The 13578-nt window shown below is 57.1% G+C and overlaps 1 protein-coding gene across 6 annotated transcripts in view; it reads right to left on the reverse strand.

Annotated features, from left to right (window-relative positions):
- Window positions 1-13578, reverse strand: part of Cux1 (cut like homeobox 1) — a 316712-nt gene that overhangs the window by 50068 nt on the left and 253066 nt on the right. For 2 of the 6 annotated variants that reach the window (XM_027952930.2, XM_027952929.2), the window contains exons 15-20: window positions 12737-13408; window positions 11546-11611; window positions 10192-10293; window positions 7161-7990; window positions 5329-5494; window positions 4730-4786 (exon numbers count right to left, since the gene is read on the reverse strand). The exons of the other annotated variants lie outside the window; for them this stretch is intronic. In XM_027952930.2, the coding sequence (XP_027808731.1) occupies window positions 4730-4786; window positions 5329-5494; window positions 7161-7990; window positions 10192-10293; window positions 11546-11611; window positions 12737-13408 (1893 nt within the window). The remainder of the gene's footprint in view (window positions 1-4729; window positions 4787-5328; window positions 5495-7160; window positions 7991-10191; window positions 10294-11545; window positions 11612-12736; window positions 13409-13578) is intronic. 6 annotated transcript variants of the gene reach the window in all.

Consider the following 13578-nt stretch of genomic DNA (forward strand, 5'->3'; position numbering starts at 1 on the left):
AAAAGAGCAAGGCACAGCACCTGCATGCTCCATCTGGGTGGGACAAACAGCCAACGTGTGACTGTCCAGCAGGATGTGAGACAAAGGGACAGGGAGGGCTCTGGGGAGGGCAACAGGGGGGTGAGGGTGGGAGCTGACTGATTTCTTCAAAAGGACGCAAGCCTTCCATATGAGCCTCGTGACTCCGCCTCTTCCCGACACCCGCCGGCCGTGGTCCCCTCATCCCAGCTTCTGTACCCTGGAGCCCCCGGCGCCTTCTCGGGGCCTGTCCTGGCCTGTCCTCGGGGCTCCCGCAGCACTGCTCCTGTGCCAGGAACAGCCACCAGGAACACAGCTTGTGCCCGTATCCAGGAACCTGTCCCTGCTGGCCTTGGCCTGAAGTCCTTTAATGTGCCGTCCTTGATAGGAAACACGTCCCAGTGTGGGCTGCCACCAAGAAGGAAAGAAACGAGGGGCCGCTCGCTCCTGTTAGCAGGTGGTGCCCCAGTGACACCCTAGGCCCTGTGATCAGGGGCCATCTGTTTTGGGGAGGGGTGCTTCCCAGGCCACACACAGTTTTCCAGGCTTCCCCAGTTGGTCTGAGGCGCGGTCCAGGCTCGTGTGACTGGCCACAGGCGATGTGCTCTCCTCCCACCAGGCGCAGCACTCGGCAGCTCTCCCACAGGTTCATTCCCGTCAAAGGGAAAAGGAAGACAGATCCAGGCTGAGGCGCCCAAGGGAGAGTTCCGCCAGCTCCGACCAGAGCCATGAAATCTTCTGGGGCTGCCACCAGCCCTTCTGTTCCCATGGACACGCCACCCGAATGGCCTTCAGTCATGAAGCCTGGGATGGACAGCCTAGACCAGGACACTGCAGCAGAGCCCTAATGCAGAGTTCCTGTACCCAGACCCTGGACACAGCCTTGTGCCAGCTGGTGGGCACTAATCAAGGCACCTGGGCCTGTCTCTGTGGGTCCCCCAAAGCCCCATGGAGGTCACACAGGGAGGGGAGCACCTTGGGCCACCCATGGCAGAGTCAGCCTGCAGCAGCTGTCTTCCAGGAGACAGCTGCTGATGGACAATGGTGGTGGGTGTGACATTCTCCACGGCAGACAAGACTTGGCGCCCACAGCTCTGCCACTGCACTGGGAAGAAGCCCAGGGGTTGGCATTTGTGCAGCAGCAAGGACACATGGGAGGCTGATTGTCCCTAACTGGGACTCTCGTCCTTCCCCTTTTCCTCCCTCTTTACACCTGGCTTTCTTCTCCCTTCCCTGGGGGGCAAAGAGATCCATCACCTGCTTTAAGGAATGAAGAGGATTAAAGACCAGGCAACCAGCAGATCCAGGGGCCTCCCCACGCCTGTCTGTCGCTGGACCCCTCCCTGCCCACCACTGCGGACTTGCTTCCCTTTAAAAGAAATTCCCAACAGACACAGTGGCCACACTCTGAGAAAACCCAGCGTCCCCTTCTCCACCTCCCAGGGCCACCTCCTCTGCCCCAGCGCTGCGACAGGAATGGAAGACACACAGAAGGAGCCGTGCCCAAGTGACACCTGCAACCACGTCTGTAAGTCACGGCTTCCAGAGTAGACCCAAGACCTCCTGTAGAAACTACCTGGGCCCTACCCCAGCTCTGGGGACACTGAGAGATTATACAACACGTAGGAAATTAAGATTTCCAGGAACCACATGAACTGGCAGCCGACCTGATTCGTCCTTTAGGCCCCCTTCCTTCCTCTGAATGCCTGCGTGGAGCCTGCTGCCCACCTGATGCTTCAGTGAGGCCTCAGCAGCCTCCAGGGAATAGCTGGGTCACTAAATGCCAGCCATTGAAAATGGCACTGAATTCCTTTAAGGCCCTCATACCCCATGTTCAGATTACCAGGGACACATTCTGAAATGATCAGGGCCTCCGAGAGGAAAACGAAGACCTGGCTCCTCTTGCCTTATCCTAACCCTAGTCAGTGAGGATGACACAAGAGTCACTAAGGAACAGGGATGCTGAGGCAGTGGACCTGGGCAGAAAGCGAGGAGGAGGTTCCCGAGGCAGAGGTCTGCCCTGGGGGAGTGAGGCCACCCCCAGCATGCCTCATCACCACGGAAACGGCCACCTCTGCAGCAAGGCCCACCCCGCCCTGAAGGTGCGACTGGCCATAGGTGGGAGGCAGGTCCTCCAAATTTCTCATCCGGAGTGCGCTTACCACTGTCCAGGGACAAACCAGGCCAGGCTGGAACCACCCTCCTGCAGCCCCCTGGGTCCACCATGCTGCTCAACTCCAGGCAGACCGGATGGAGCTGCCACTGGGGACACAGCATCTTTCTGAGCTGAGAGGCCCCTGGGGTGGTTCCGGGGTAGCCATGGTGAGGGGCGATTGGAATCCCACGGAGGCTCCCTCGTCTGCCTTTGGAGCAATCGTACTGACAGGTGCGAAGGAAGAGCCTAGAGTCGTTCAGCCCAGGGATTCGCCCAGGGATTCATCAACTGCTCGGAAACAGGCGGTCCCAGGTTTGAATCTAAGTTCCGTATACTGTGAGCAGAGGTACTTTAATTTCCAGAAACTCTCTTGAAAAGACAAAATGGATGAAGACATTTCAGACAAGGGAGACCAGCACCTCCCAGCTCCGATCCTGACACAGCGGGCCTGCGTCTTCATCCTGACAAGCCCCTCCTCAGCTCCCTGGCCAAGACAGGCTTCTGTGGTTACCCCATGATGTAAAAGCTTCGCCTCCGGCAGTGGGAGAAGTCTTTCCCGTTTTTCTCCGTGGTGGCTGTTAATTGCTATTTTTCCTGGTGGCCTCCCTAGGAGTGCTGGGGCCTGTGGTCTCTCTCCTCTTGTCCGGTGGCACTGGGAGGGGCCGGGCCCTTGTGTAAGAGCCAGGGGTGATTCTGCCACGTGGTTCTCTGCAGGTTCCTGCCTCCCTCCCTTCTCCAATCTGCAGATGCCCCAAGAGTGTTAAATGACTTTATTCTATAAAGTAACTCGGTATTTTATAAATGTCACTTGCATTCCTCGGGAGCGCAGTGTGAGGAACGTAGCTGTCCTGCGAAGGTCCCAACAAGGCAGCGTTCTGCTACAGTAGGGCGAGCTCTTCGTAGGACGTGTTCAGACAGCGAGAAGGTTCTGCATGGATCCTAAGAGACCTGGGCCATGGAGACCTCATGTTTTATTTAGGAAAACGAGGTTTTGATCTAGAAAGTGATGTCCCCAGCTGCCACATCCAGCCTGCTCTGACAGGGCAGCAAAGGCTCTTGGGAGTTGAAGGGGAAGCCAACTTCCTGTGGAAGTGGGAGGCAAGGCTGATTTTCCACAAATGTCCACAAAGCTGAGGCACGTCACTGCTTCTCCAATCCCGAATGCAAGGTAGCAGGGCAGGGGTCCTCAGTAGTGGCTAACAAACTGGCCGACGTAAAGCGTTCGCACCTGATCCTTCTGCAGGAGGATGGCGTGGGTGGGGCGTGGCCTTCTGTCCCTCACTATGGACAAGCCAGATCAGGACATCTACAACCCACACGAAGCTCCAGTGGGGACCCGGTGCCGCCACCCGGCTCTGGCTGCATCTGTGCGTGGGCCGGGATTGCGCGGCAGCCACTGCGGAGGAGACCAGCTGTTCCCCTCGCTGCACATGTGTCCCCTCGTAAACTTCCCGGCAAGCTGGCGGCTTCGCACTCCTCACTTAGCTTTGTTTGTGTTTTCAATGAATCAATGGGATATGGAGACTAATCAGCATATTTAGAAAAATAAAGAAAGAAAAAAAAAGAACTGCTCCCGATGCCGGCTGTTCCCTGAAGCTGGGTGAGAAGAACTCAGCTACGCCGTGGACCTGGCGCAGGAGAGCTGCTCGGGGACCAGAGGGAGCCTGGAGCAGAGGTCAGGCAGGGCAGTGGTGGACAGGAGTCCTCAGGGCGGAGATAAGATATCTGAATGGAGGCTCTCCTGAGCCAAGAGGAGGCCCTGCTCCTCAGCCTGCTCCTCCTCTGCCACCTTCCTGCTCTTCCCCTGCACCTCCCCTGCCCTCCCTCCTTGCAGGCCCCTCCACTGCTCCACCAAGTCGCAGCATGAGCTGTTCCCAGGGCCTTTTCTTCCCAGTCGTCCCACTCCTTGTGCCCTGGTGTCTCTCTCACAGGCTGCCCAGAGGCCTCCCGAGAACGAGATGGGATGTCCCCTGCCTCAGCCCTGCTGGAACGTGATGCCCGCACCCTGTCTCCTCCTATTAGACGGGAAGCACTGCGCGTGGAATCTGTCCCTGACTCTGTCCCCAGCCCCAGTCATGGGGCTCCGGGTCTGGACACCGATGGACTATGGTGAAACGCAGGGAGTGGCGGATGGCTCGGCAGCCCCCCACCCAGCCGATCCCCTCCTAGAGTCCCTATCTCTCTTTTTACCATCCATAACAACTTGGCTTATAATAGTCAAAATCCAGAAATAACCAAAATGCCCTATAAGCGACAGCAATAGGAACTGGCACAACCGCACGGCAGTACGCAGGACCAATGGGGAACTCTCGCTGCCGCCTACAGCGGGCTGAGGGATCTCGACACCTTCTAGTGGGAAAGCGGATCCCAGAGGTGGCTTCCTGATGACTCCCCTGATGGGATTCTCGAGACAGAGGACAGGAGGTGGTGGCCAGGGGAGTGTATTATTTCCGACTCAAAAGGGCAGGCCACGGACCTGCCGGGCCCAGATGGGAAGAGGGAGACCAGGGGAAGCAGGGGAACATTTTGCAGGGATCGAGAGAAGCGGGCTGTTACCTGAGCTCACGCAGCCCTGCTGGAGCGGGTCCTGCAGCGAGGTCGCCGAGTGGAGGGCTGGAGAAGAAGGGAAAGGGGCGTTAGGGGAGGGCGGCCGGCAGAGCCTCCTAGCTGAGTGGGCTGAGGAAGGGGAGCAGTGGAGGCCCGGCCTGGAGGAGGCTGGCTTCCCGCAGCTCATGCCAGGGCCTGGCCGGGACAGGGCAGGGTTGTTTAGGCCTGGATAATGCTGCCCACCAGAGCCAGGTCCTGGGCTGGGAGCAGGAGGAGTCGGTGCCTGGGGCACTTGCTGCTGTGCCTGTGGCTGCTTTTCTTTCCGGTCCCTGATTTAGCCACTTGACTTTACCTGTATTTATGTATCAACAGCACTTTCTTAATTGGCAACTCATTTTCTGCTGCTTATAAAATTAGCCAGGCACCATCTTTTCACTCTTAAAACCCGTTCAATCCTGTGGCAACGGGTTTGGAGGAGGGGTGTGTTCTCCACCTTGGGGGCAGCCAACAGCTGACTGGGAGCTGGTCCCTTCCTGGCCCTCACAAGGGGGCTGGCTGCCTCCCCTGCAGACCCTTCCTTCCCAGCCTGCTCCAGCAAGCCGCCTCACCTGGCCCTTGCTGCTGGCCCTGCACGGGCAGCACACCCTGGCCCAGCTCGCCGTTCAGCCACAACTGCATCCGGATGAAGGGTTCCCGGCCCTTCTGGGTCAGCTTGCTCCAGGGCTTCGGCCGGGACAGCATGTCACTCACACTGCCCTGGGACAGGCCCAGCACCTGTAGTGGAACCAAAAAGACATGGTGGTGGGTGCTTCGGCAGTAGTGTGATACACACATGGTGGGGGTGGTGGGGTGAGGACCCGCAGCCAGCGTGTCTGGGGCTGGCTTCTGAGCACAGTGTGGGCCTGATGGATGGAGACGGCCAGGGGAACAAGCTTTGTAAGATCCCCGGGGGGCCAATGAGCTGGCATGGGGTGGGGCTCTGGACAGGTCATCTCCAGTCAGCTCTCAGGAACTGGTGGTTGGGATGGGAGGCTTGTCCCCCACACAGGAGGAAGCACTAGAAAGCAGGCTCTCTGTCTGGGGGCCACAGGAAAAGCAGGGTAGTGGGCAGAGGGCCTGAGAGGCAGGAGTGGGTGCCGGAGGGACAGGGAAGGCAGGCTGCTTTGTTAATGCCGAGCCAGGATGGCACTTAGAAAGGGCCCATGTCTCCCTTGTCACACCCTGCTCACAGGTCGGGGCAGAGGTGAGTCGGCGGGGCCGGGGAGCTGGTGTGGGAGGGACACTCGTGGCAGACGAAGGATGAGCCAGCACACACCGAGTCTTCTGTTCCCATATGGCCATACATATGCATGGGCACCACACCCCCCCAGGACACAGATGCAGCCCAGGGATATTCAGGGGCTGCATCCCATCATTCTTTCAAAAAGTTCTCAAGTTCCAGAATAAACTGCACTCATGGGCCAAACAAGCCCCACACCATTAAGTCTCTGCTAAATTTAAGGCTTGAGCACAAATGTCTATTTAAATGTTCTTGAACGATATTTTTACAACACTGAACTAGAAATCTCAAGGGACTTTGGATTCCCATCCCCATTTCTAAGTGTCCCCATCACCTTTGTAAAACCAGGGTGAAGAGTTCACTCTCAGCTGTTGTAGGGACAGTGTGATACCCTGCAACCCGTGGGTTGAAGGCAAGGTGGGGTGGGCGGGGCGGCCAGCTGTGGCCAGCACTCCATCACTACCTGATCTAAGATGGTGGTAAATCCCCACCATCCAGAATCTGTCACCAGGGTGGTGCCAAGAACAGAAAGGTCTAGAAGCCCACTCACAGATGATCCCATTTCCATGAACCAGGGAGGAACAATGTGGAAATAAGGGCAGGCCAGGGCAGTTTGCTGGTGCCCCCACAGGGGTGTATTCTTGGGCAAGTTGTCCCTGGCAGGATGGTACCCAAGTGCCTTTCAAGCTGCAGCAGAAAGGAAGACCTACGCTTCATGCAGGTTTCTCTATTAAGTCCGCTGAGGCTCTCTGCAGGCTGTTGGCCCTCTGTGTGATCTGCCCAGATCAGACCTTGTTTAGGTCAAAATGGCCTGCAAAGGTGCCACCTGGCTCCACCTGGCAGTGGAGGCTGGATCTAGATCGTCTCCTGCCAGCTTGGGGAGGTGCTACCTTCCGCAAGCTTTAGCTCCGTACTTCCACCCACCCCCGGAGTAGTGAGAGGCCCAGAGGAGGGTACAGTGAGGCCGAGCCTAGACCCGGCCATGAGCGGGGCTTGGCACGTGGAACCCAGGCAGGGAACAGCTGCTAGCTGGCTTCTGTGGTTGGAGTGGGAAGCACATGGTGTGTGGTCAGTTAAGATGGTGGTGGCCATCCTCTAGGGTGGGCACTAGTCCTGAGCCACAAGAAGGAATGGGAACCCGGCCCCAGTGGAATTCCTTACCTTCTCCCCGAAGATCCTTTGGCAGATGCCATTCTTGGCCAGCTTCTCCTTGACCTGCCGGGTGAGCTCGATGGTGTCTACCTCCTGGTACATGTAGACCTCGTACTGCTCAGGGGTCAGCGGAGGGACTGAGGGCTTCGCGGGCTTTGCCATGGGCACAATAGGGGAGGAGGGCAGGGGGCTGTTCTGGGGTGTTTCGCTGCGGCTGGCTCCGGCGACGCTCAGCTCTGAGCTCTGGGAGTACGGGGACTCGGCACTTGGCCACTCTTTCCAGCACTCTGATGATGACGAAGGTCCTGGGAGCTGGCTGCGCTCGGCCCGGGGCTGGCCGCTGACCCTTTCTCTCCCGCCTCCAGCTTCTTCGGCCTTCGGCTCCTCGGAGGAAGGGGGGTTTCTCCTCTCAGGCTGCACTGGGCTCCACCAGTGGTCCTTCCACCCGCTGCTACGGCCCAGCTCGCTCTTCACGTGCCTCAGGACCCCTTGTGCAGCGTCAGCTGCTCCCTGAGGGTCCAGCCCGGGCACATCCTGGGCCTCCTTTTTGAGGGCCGGGGCACTGGGCAGGGCCGGGGCACTGGCCTCGGGGGCGGTGGGCGTCTTCTTCAGGGAGATGGCGAGAGGAGAATAACCGGGCACTGTGGGCATGGGCGCGGCCGACAGGAGCTTGGGGGTCAGGAGGGCGAGGTCAGGCTGGGACAGCGGCGCTGGTTTTAAGGCAGGGTCTAGGGCGGCCTGCTGGGCCTCCATTTCCCGGCGGGCTTGCTGCAGGATGGAGCGGATGGCATCGTCAGAGTTCCCGCTGCTGGATGCGGAAGACGGCTGGGCTGGCTCTGCTGGGCGAGGCAAGCACAGGGGTGAAGTTGTGGTGGCCCGCCCTGGCTCTGCCGTCACTCCTCCTGACCCCCACCCAGTGCCCACACAGTGGGACCACACGGCCAAGACCGGCACTCTGGCTCCATCGCCTGCTGTCCTCTGCCACACACAGCTGGAGTTCCTACCACAGTGTGACCAAGCGGGAGGCCTGAGACACTTGGGGACATGCCCTTCTGGGCTCCTTCTCCTGGGGAATCTTAAACTCGACATGAACTCTCTGGAGCTGTCCCACGGGTCTTGGGGTCTGTCCAACTCCAGACGCACGGCTGTTGCGACTGTAGCCAGGACCAGGGTCTCCCAGAGGTCAGTGGCCATAGCCGTGAACCTCACCAAGGGGCAGTGGGCGGGGGTGGCAGTGCATTTCAGGGGAAGTTGCTGGCCCAGAAACCTGGAGAAGTCCTAAGGCATCGGTGGGCCTCAACATGTGTGTGTGGAATGGCCGATGGACCAGATGGACGACCAACTCGGGCTCCCTAAAATGTGTGTGCCTGGGCTGCTCCTGGTGTCTGGTGGGAGCAGGTATGGGACTGGCCCAGTGTCTGCAGACCATTGGCTCCTGGGGACTGTGGGTGGCAGTGCTGGCTGAGAGCCACTGGACAGGGTGATCTTCAGGAGGTCCCTGGCTCTGTCCCATGTTCCCTGAATCGTGCACCTTCACGTCTAGGAGAGGAATCCTAATAGCTTTGAAGGGGCTAATCCTTTCTGCTTTAAAGGAGGCCTGAGAATGTCAAAGTAACTGTAACGATATCTTTCTTTGGTCCTGAGCATTACACCCAGGGACTTGCGCATGCTGGGCACACACCCTGTCACTGAACTACAACAGTGCCTCCTTTAAAAATTTTTCAGACAGGGTCTTGTGATGTTGCCCAGGCTGACCTCAAACTTGTGATCCTCCTGCCTCAGCCTCCCAAATAGCTGGGATTATAGGTGGGCACGACTGCGCCTGGCCAGCGACAACTCCTGACCTGTGAGACGGCCCTTCTCCAGCTCAGGAGGGCCATATGGCACCACAGATGAAGGGACTGTGGGGTGGGGAGGAGTGGGTGATGAAGGGTGCCCACTGTGTCCTGGGCCTTCTTTCCTCTTGGCCCTGTGATGTTGCCCTGCTGAAGACCCTGGCCCTCTAGCTACTGTAGTGACACAGGCTCCCGGCTCCACTCTGGCCAGAGCAAGGTCTATGCTGGACTGAAAGTTTCATCCACTGCCAGGATAGTGTCCTCTCTCTCTGGGGCCTTTAGCAGAAGGCGGATGGCACTGGAGTTGAGAAACCAGAGTTTCCATCAAATTGTCCTCTGATGAACTTGGGCAAACCATTTTAACTGAGGCTGAGCTTAATCAGGAACAATGGGATGACAACATTTGTCCTCTGGGTTCTGAGGACTCTGCTTGAGCAGAAGGCAGGGGACATGCCCAGCCCGGGCCTCAGGAGGGAGCACTGAGCTGAATGAGCTGTGGAGAGGAAGGCTGAGTGACCGGGCCAGGAGCCAGCGGGGGAGCCCATGCTCAGCTGTCACAGCTCAGCCGGGCGGGACCCTGAGGCGGGTTGTGGGGGGCGGTGTTCTGCAGAGCGGGGTTCATGGGTCAGAACGGGTGGCACGGGAAGGGGACTCCCTCCTCTCCTGTGCCGTAGCATGGAGCTCCTCCCTGACACTCAAGGCTCAGCCAGAGAAAAGCTGGAACAGGCTTGGTCCTCTCAGAGGACACGCTTCACGGGCTCCCCGTCTGGAGGCAGGTGGCACAGTGGACCCCACCCCAGGGGCGGTGGCTCCTAACTGTCAGTCACTCAAGGTCTGCAGCTGGGAGGGCTTCTTGTCGCCTACTCTGCTTCAGCTGCAGTGGCTCCAGCGTGACGGAGGGCCCAGTGACCAAGGCCCACCCTGCACGGAGGAGAGGGAGTCTGACACAACCTGCCTGCCGGTTTAAGTTGAGCAGATTAGATTCTAGGCCAGAGGGACTTCTTGAGTCATTTTTGAGAATGACATTAAAAGAAGTGGGGTAATCTGGCGCCTGACGGACTGCTGACTGGCTCCTCTCTGCACACACCAAATGCGTGAAGACATGCCGGCTACTGTTTAGAGAGTGAATTACTGCTGACCACGACGCTCAAGACGGGTCTTTTAATTAAGCTGGGAAGACGGGGGCCGAGGAAGCGGGACCATACCAGTTTTCTGTACTTGAAGCTCCCTCTTGGCTTGTTCCAGGATGGACTTGATTGCTTCATCGGAACCAGTGTCAGAGGCTCGGATGCGGGTGGTGATGTTACCTGTGGGAAGAAGCCACAGCAATGACATCAGATCCAGACTCTGTGTGCAAGATCAGAGCTGCAAGAAGACATCATTCTGATAACAGGCCCGAGCTGAGGCTGGTGACGTGAGGAGGCAGGCGTGGCCTCCCGCAGCCTGCACTGGCAGGAGCGCGACCTCACAGCTGTACCCAGCCGCTGGGCAGGAGGCTTCCTGCCGAACCTGCCTCCTGGGCTCCTACATCACCTGAGCTGGATGTCGCCCGGGGGGTGGGGGGGCTGGGGGTGGTACCAGGGGAGAACAGACCATTTAAAGCACTACAAAAAAAGACAATGTATTCTAAGGCAATATTTTCATGAGTCATTTAAAAGCATCTCCAACAACTGCTTTGGCTTGGGACTATATTTGGTCTCTGTATTATTTTTCCCAAACAGGGAAGGAGGGAAAAGGGTGGAGGCTGAGCCTCCATCAATCATTCAGATGCACCAGGTGAAGAGCCACAAGGCTGAACTTGAACTTTTTTCGGATCTATGACCACACACTGTCTTTTTTGGAAATTTACAGACAAGGAGAGAAGGCTGCAGATTCCTAAAGGACAAGACCATGTTGTCACAGTCACAGGGTGGTGCTCACAGAGCAGCCATACACGCTGATGCCCTGGGCAGCTGAGGCCCGGGGCTGGCCCCAGGTCCCCTGGAAGCTGCCCAGGCATTTTACTTGTTCACCACCTGACTCTACATGAAGCGCCACATTATACCGTTGAAAAGCAAGAACATCACAGGATGAAGCCCCATTAACTATTTGACTCCCAGGAGCCAGGAGGGGGTTGGCTTGCCCAGGCCCACAGGACAACCAACTGCATTCGGAACCTGTCCACCACATGGGACCTTTGACATATTTGAGTTAAAAGTTGTGGGAAGCAGCAGTACTGGCTCGATGTGGTCACCTGATTTTTCTCAGAGCAGTAACTGTTACTCTTCCTCCTGCTTCTGAGAAAACAGGCACAGTGGAATTGGAATCAAGGGGGGCTGGTGCTTGGGGACTAACCTTGGGGACACCCCTTCTCACGTGGTCTGGCTCAGTAGAGCGCAGGCAGCTCAGGAGGAGGGGCTTGGGCATCTGAACCCGTGCTTTGTTTTATACTTACTAGCTGTTTTTCCATCAGGTTCCAGGCCAGAATGACACTGCACAGTTTTAACCCAAATGCACAGCTAAGGACATGCTGCATCCTAGGTTACTGACTGCAAAGAGAAACACCTGCCTGCGACATACCTTCAGACCCATTTCTTCGTTTCGGTACTTCCTGAAATAGTCTGTTCAGGCTCTGGCCTGGATTCTCTGTTGAAAAACAAGTGTGGTAAGAACAAAACAATCAGGGGAATGGTGGCGTCGACGACATGGCTGCGTGACATGAAATCTGAGCCGCCTGTTGCTAAAGAGAGGGCTCTGGGCTTCCTGTGCAACTCGGGAGCTACGAGAAACTTCTAACAGGCCCTTCCCTGGCTGACCGGCCCGTAGAGGCCACTGCTCACCTGCAAGAGGAGGCTGACAGACCTAAGTAGTGGCAAGGTATTGCCACCCAGAGGGCCTAAGGGAGGGAGAGCTGCCTCCAAGCACATCACCCGCCAGCCCAGGACCGAGCCTTGCAGCCACCGTCCAGAGACACTCGGTTAACATCACTAGGGTGCTTGGCATTCGTGGGGCACATGGATGTTGCTTGGACTATCTCCCTTCTGGTTGAGTCTACATGTCAGGGTGTTTCAAATGAGGCTGATAAAGTCCTCACCTTGTATCACTGTTGAATTGGCACAGGGACTTCCTGTCCCTAAAGAGGGAAAGAACTCCTTTTATTAGGATGAGACTGGCTTTTTAATCTTTGTATGAAGGGCAGGGTAGGAAAGGTGTTTGAGTAAAACTGCTGAGTATGTTGCTCATGGCAGGCGTGTTTTGGTCATGGTGCTAGAAAAATGACTAACGGGATGTAAGGTGACCACAGGACAGATCTTCCCTGATGGGCAGGGAGAGGAGAGAGGCAGCTTCTATAGGCTGGACCCATAGCCAGTGCTGCAAGGACAGGGCCCCGTCGCTGCTGCTGCTATGGGGCTGTTTGCTGTGGGGCTCGACGGCCACAGGGTCTGCTCCCAGTGGGAAGCCCAGCGCCCAAGGCCAACTGGACCAGGCCACTAAGCTGCTGGATGTTGTAACATAGTTCCCTCCAGGTCAGTGCGTAGCAGCGGAACACTGAATTCACTAAGAAGGTGCTGAGTGGTTTCCAAGGCCAGCTCTCCCCAGTCTAATGGCTTAGCTCATGCCGGTCCTCCCTTGAGCTCTGGAAATGGTACCTCTGCAAAGAGTTTTACCTGATGTGATGCACAGATGTTTGTCACACGCACAGACACACACGCACACACACAGCCTCGTGACGGGCTCGCTCGCAGGCGCCAACCCCAGGGCGGCTCTCACCTCTTTGTCTGCCTTGGATGCTGCGAAGAGCCAAGATGTTCTGCTCGTCTGAGAGGAACTGCTTCATCTTGTGGAACGGCTCCTTGCCGCGGACGGTCAGCTTATTCCATGGCTTCGGCCGGGCCAGGATCTCACTCACGGACCCTTGAGACAGTCCCAAGACATAATGTCCGAAAATGCGCTGTCCAATATTGTGCTTGATCAGCTGCTCTTTGACCTGTCGGGCGATTTCTGCAGTGTCTATCTCCTCGCCCTCGGAGACGCTCCCAGCACTTTCTGACTGGCTGGGGGATGGGGCCATGCCATTTACGTCTGGGCTTTGTTGTAATGGACTTTGGGAAGATATGGAGTTTGTGCTGTATGGACCTGTTGAAAAAATCATGCTTGTGCTTCCTGCTTCCTGCATGGCCTTGGAGTAGAAGGACTGCATGAGCTGCCGCTGGAGGAGAGAGTTTAGTGCAAATTTTCCTGTAGAAGCCAGGGGCAGGCTGGGGCTTGCCAGGGATGAGCTGAAAAAGTCTTGACTTAACCCCGCTGGTGAGAACTGGTGTGTACCATTAGTATTGGAAGCCTGCTCCCCCGCGTTGCGGGACAACTGAGGAGGAGGGGAGGCCGGCAAGGGTCCAGGGCGCCGACTCTCAGGCTGGTCTTTCCCTTTTCTCCTGGCTGACCCTACAAGGAAGGGCAAACAGAATGCATTATGGGGGATTCAAAAGGGAAAAAAAACCAAGACCAGAATGCAAAGTTTGCCCCACAAAAGGGAAAAAAAAAGTGCAGATTTTACAAGGGCCAATGAGGTGTGTTGGTTTGTTTTCGATTGAATTTGTAATCAGCCAAACACG

Source organism: Marmota flaviventris, chromosome 19 (assembly GCF_047511675.1).
Source record: "Marmota flaviventris isolate mMarFla1 chromosome 19, mMarFla1.hap1, whole genome shotgun sequence".
Taxonomy (NCBI): domain Eukaryota; kingdom Metazoa; phylum Chordata; class Mammalia; order Rodentia; family Sciuridae; genus Marmota; species Marmota flaviventris.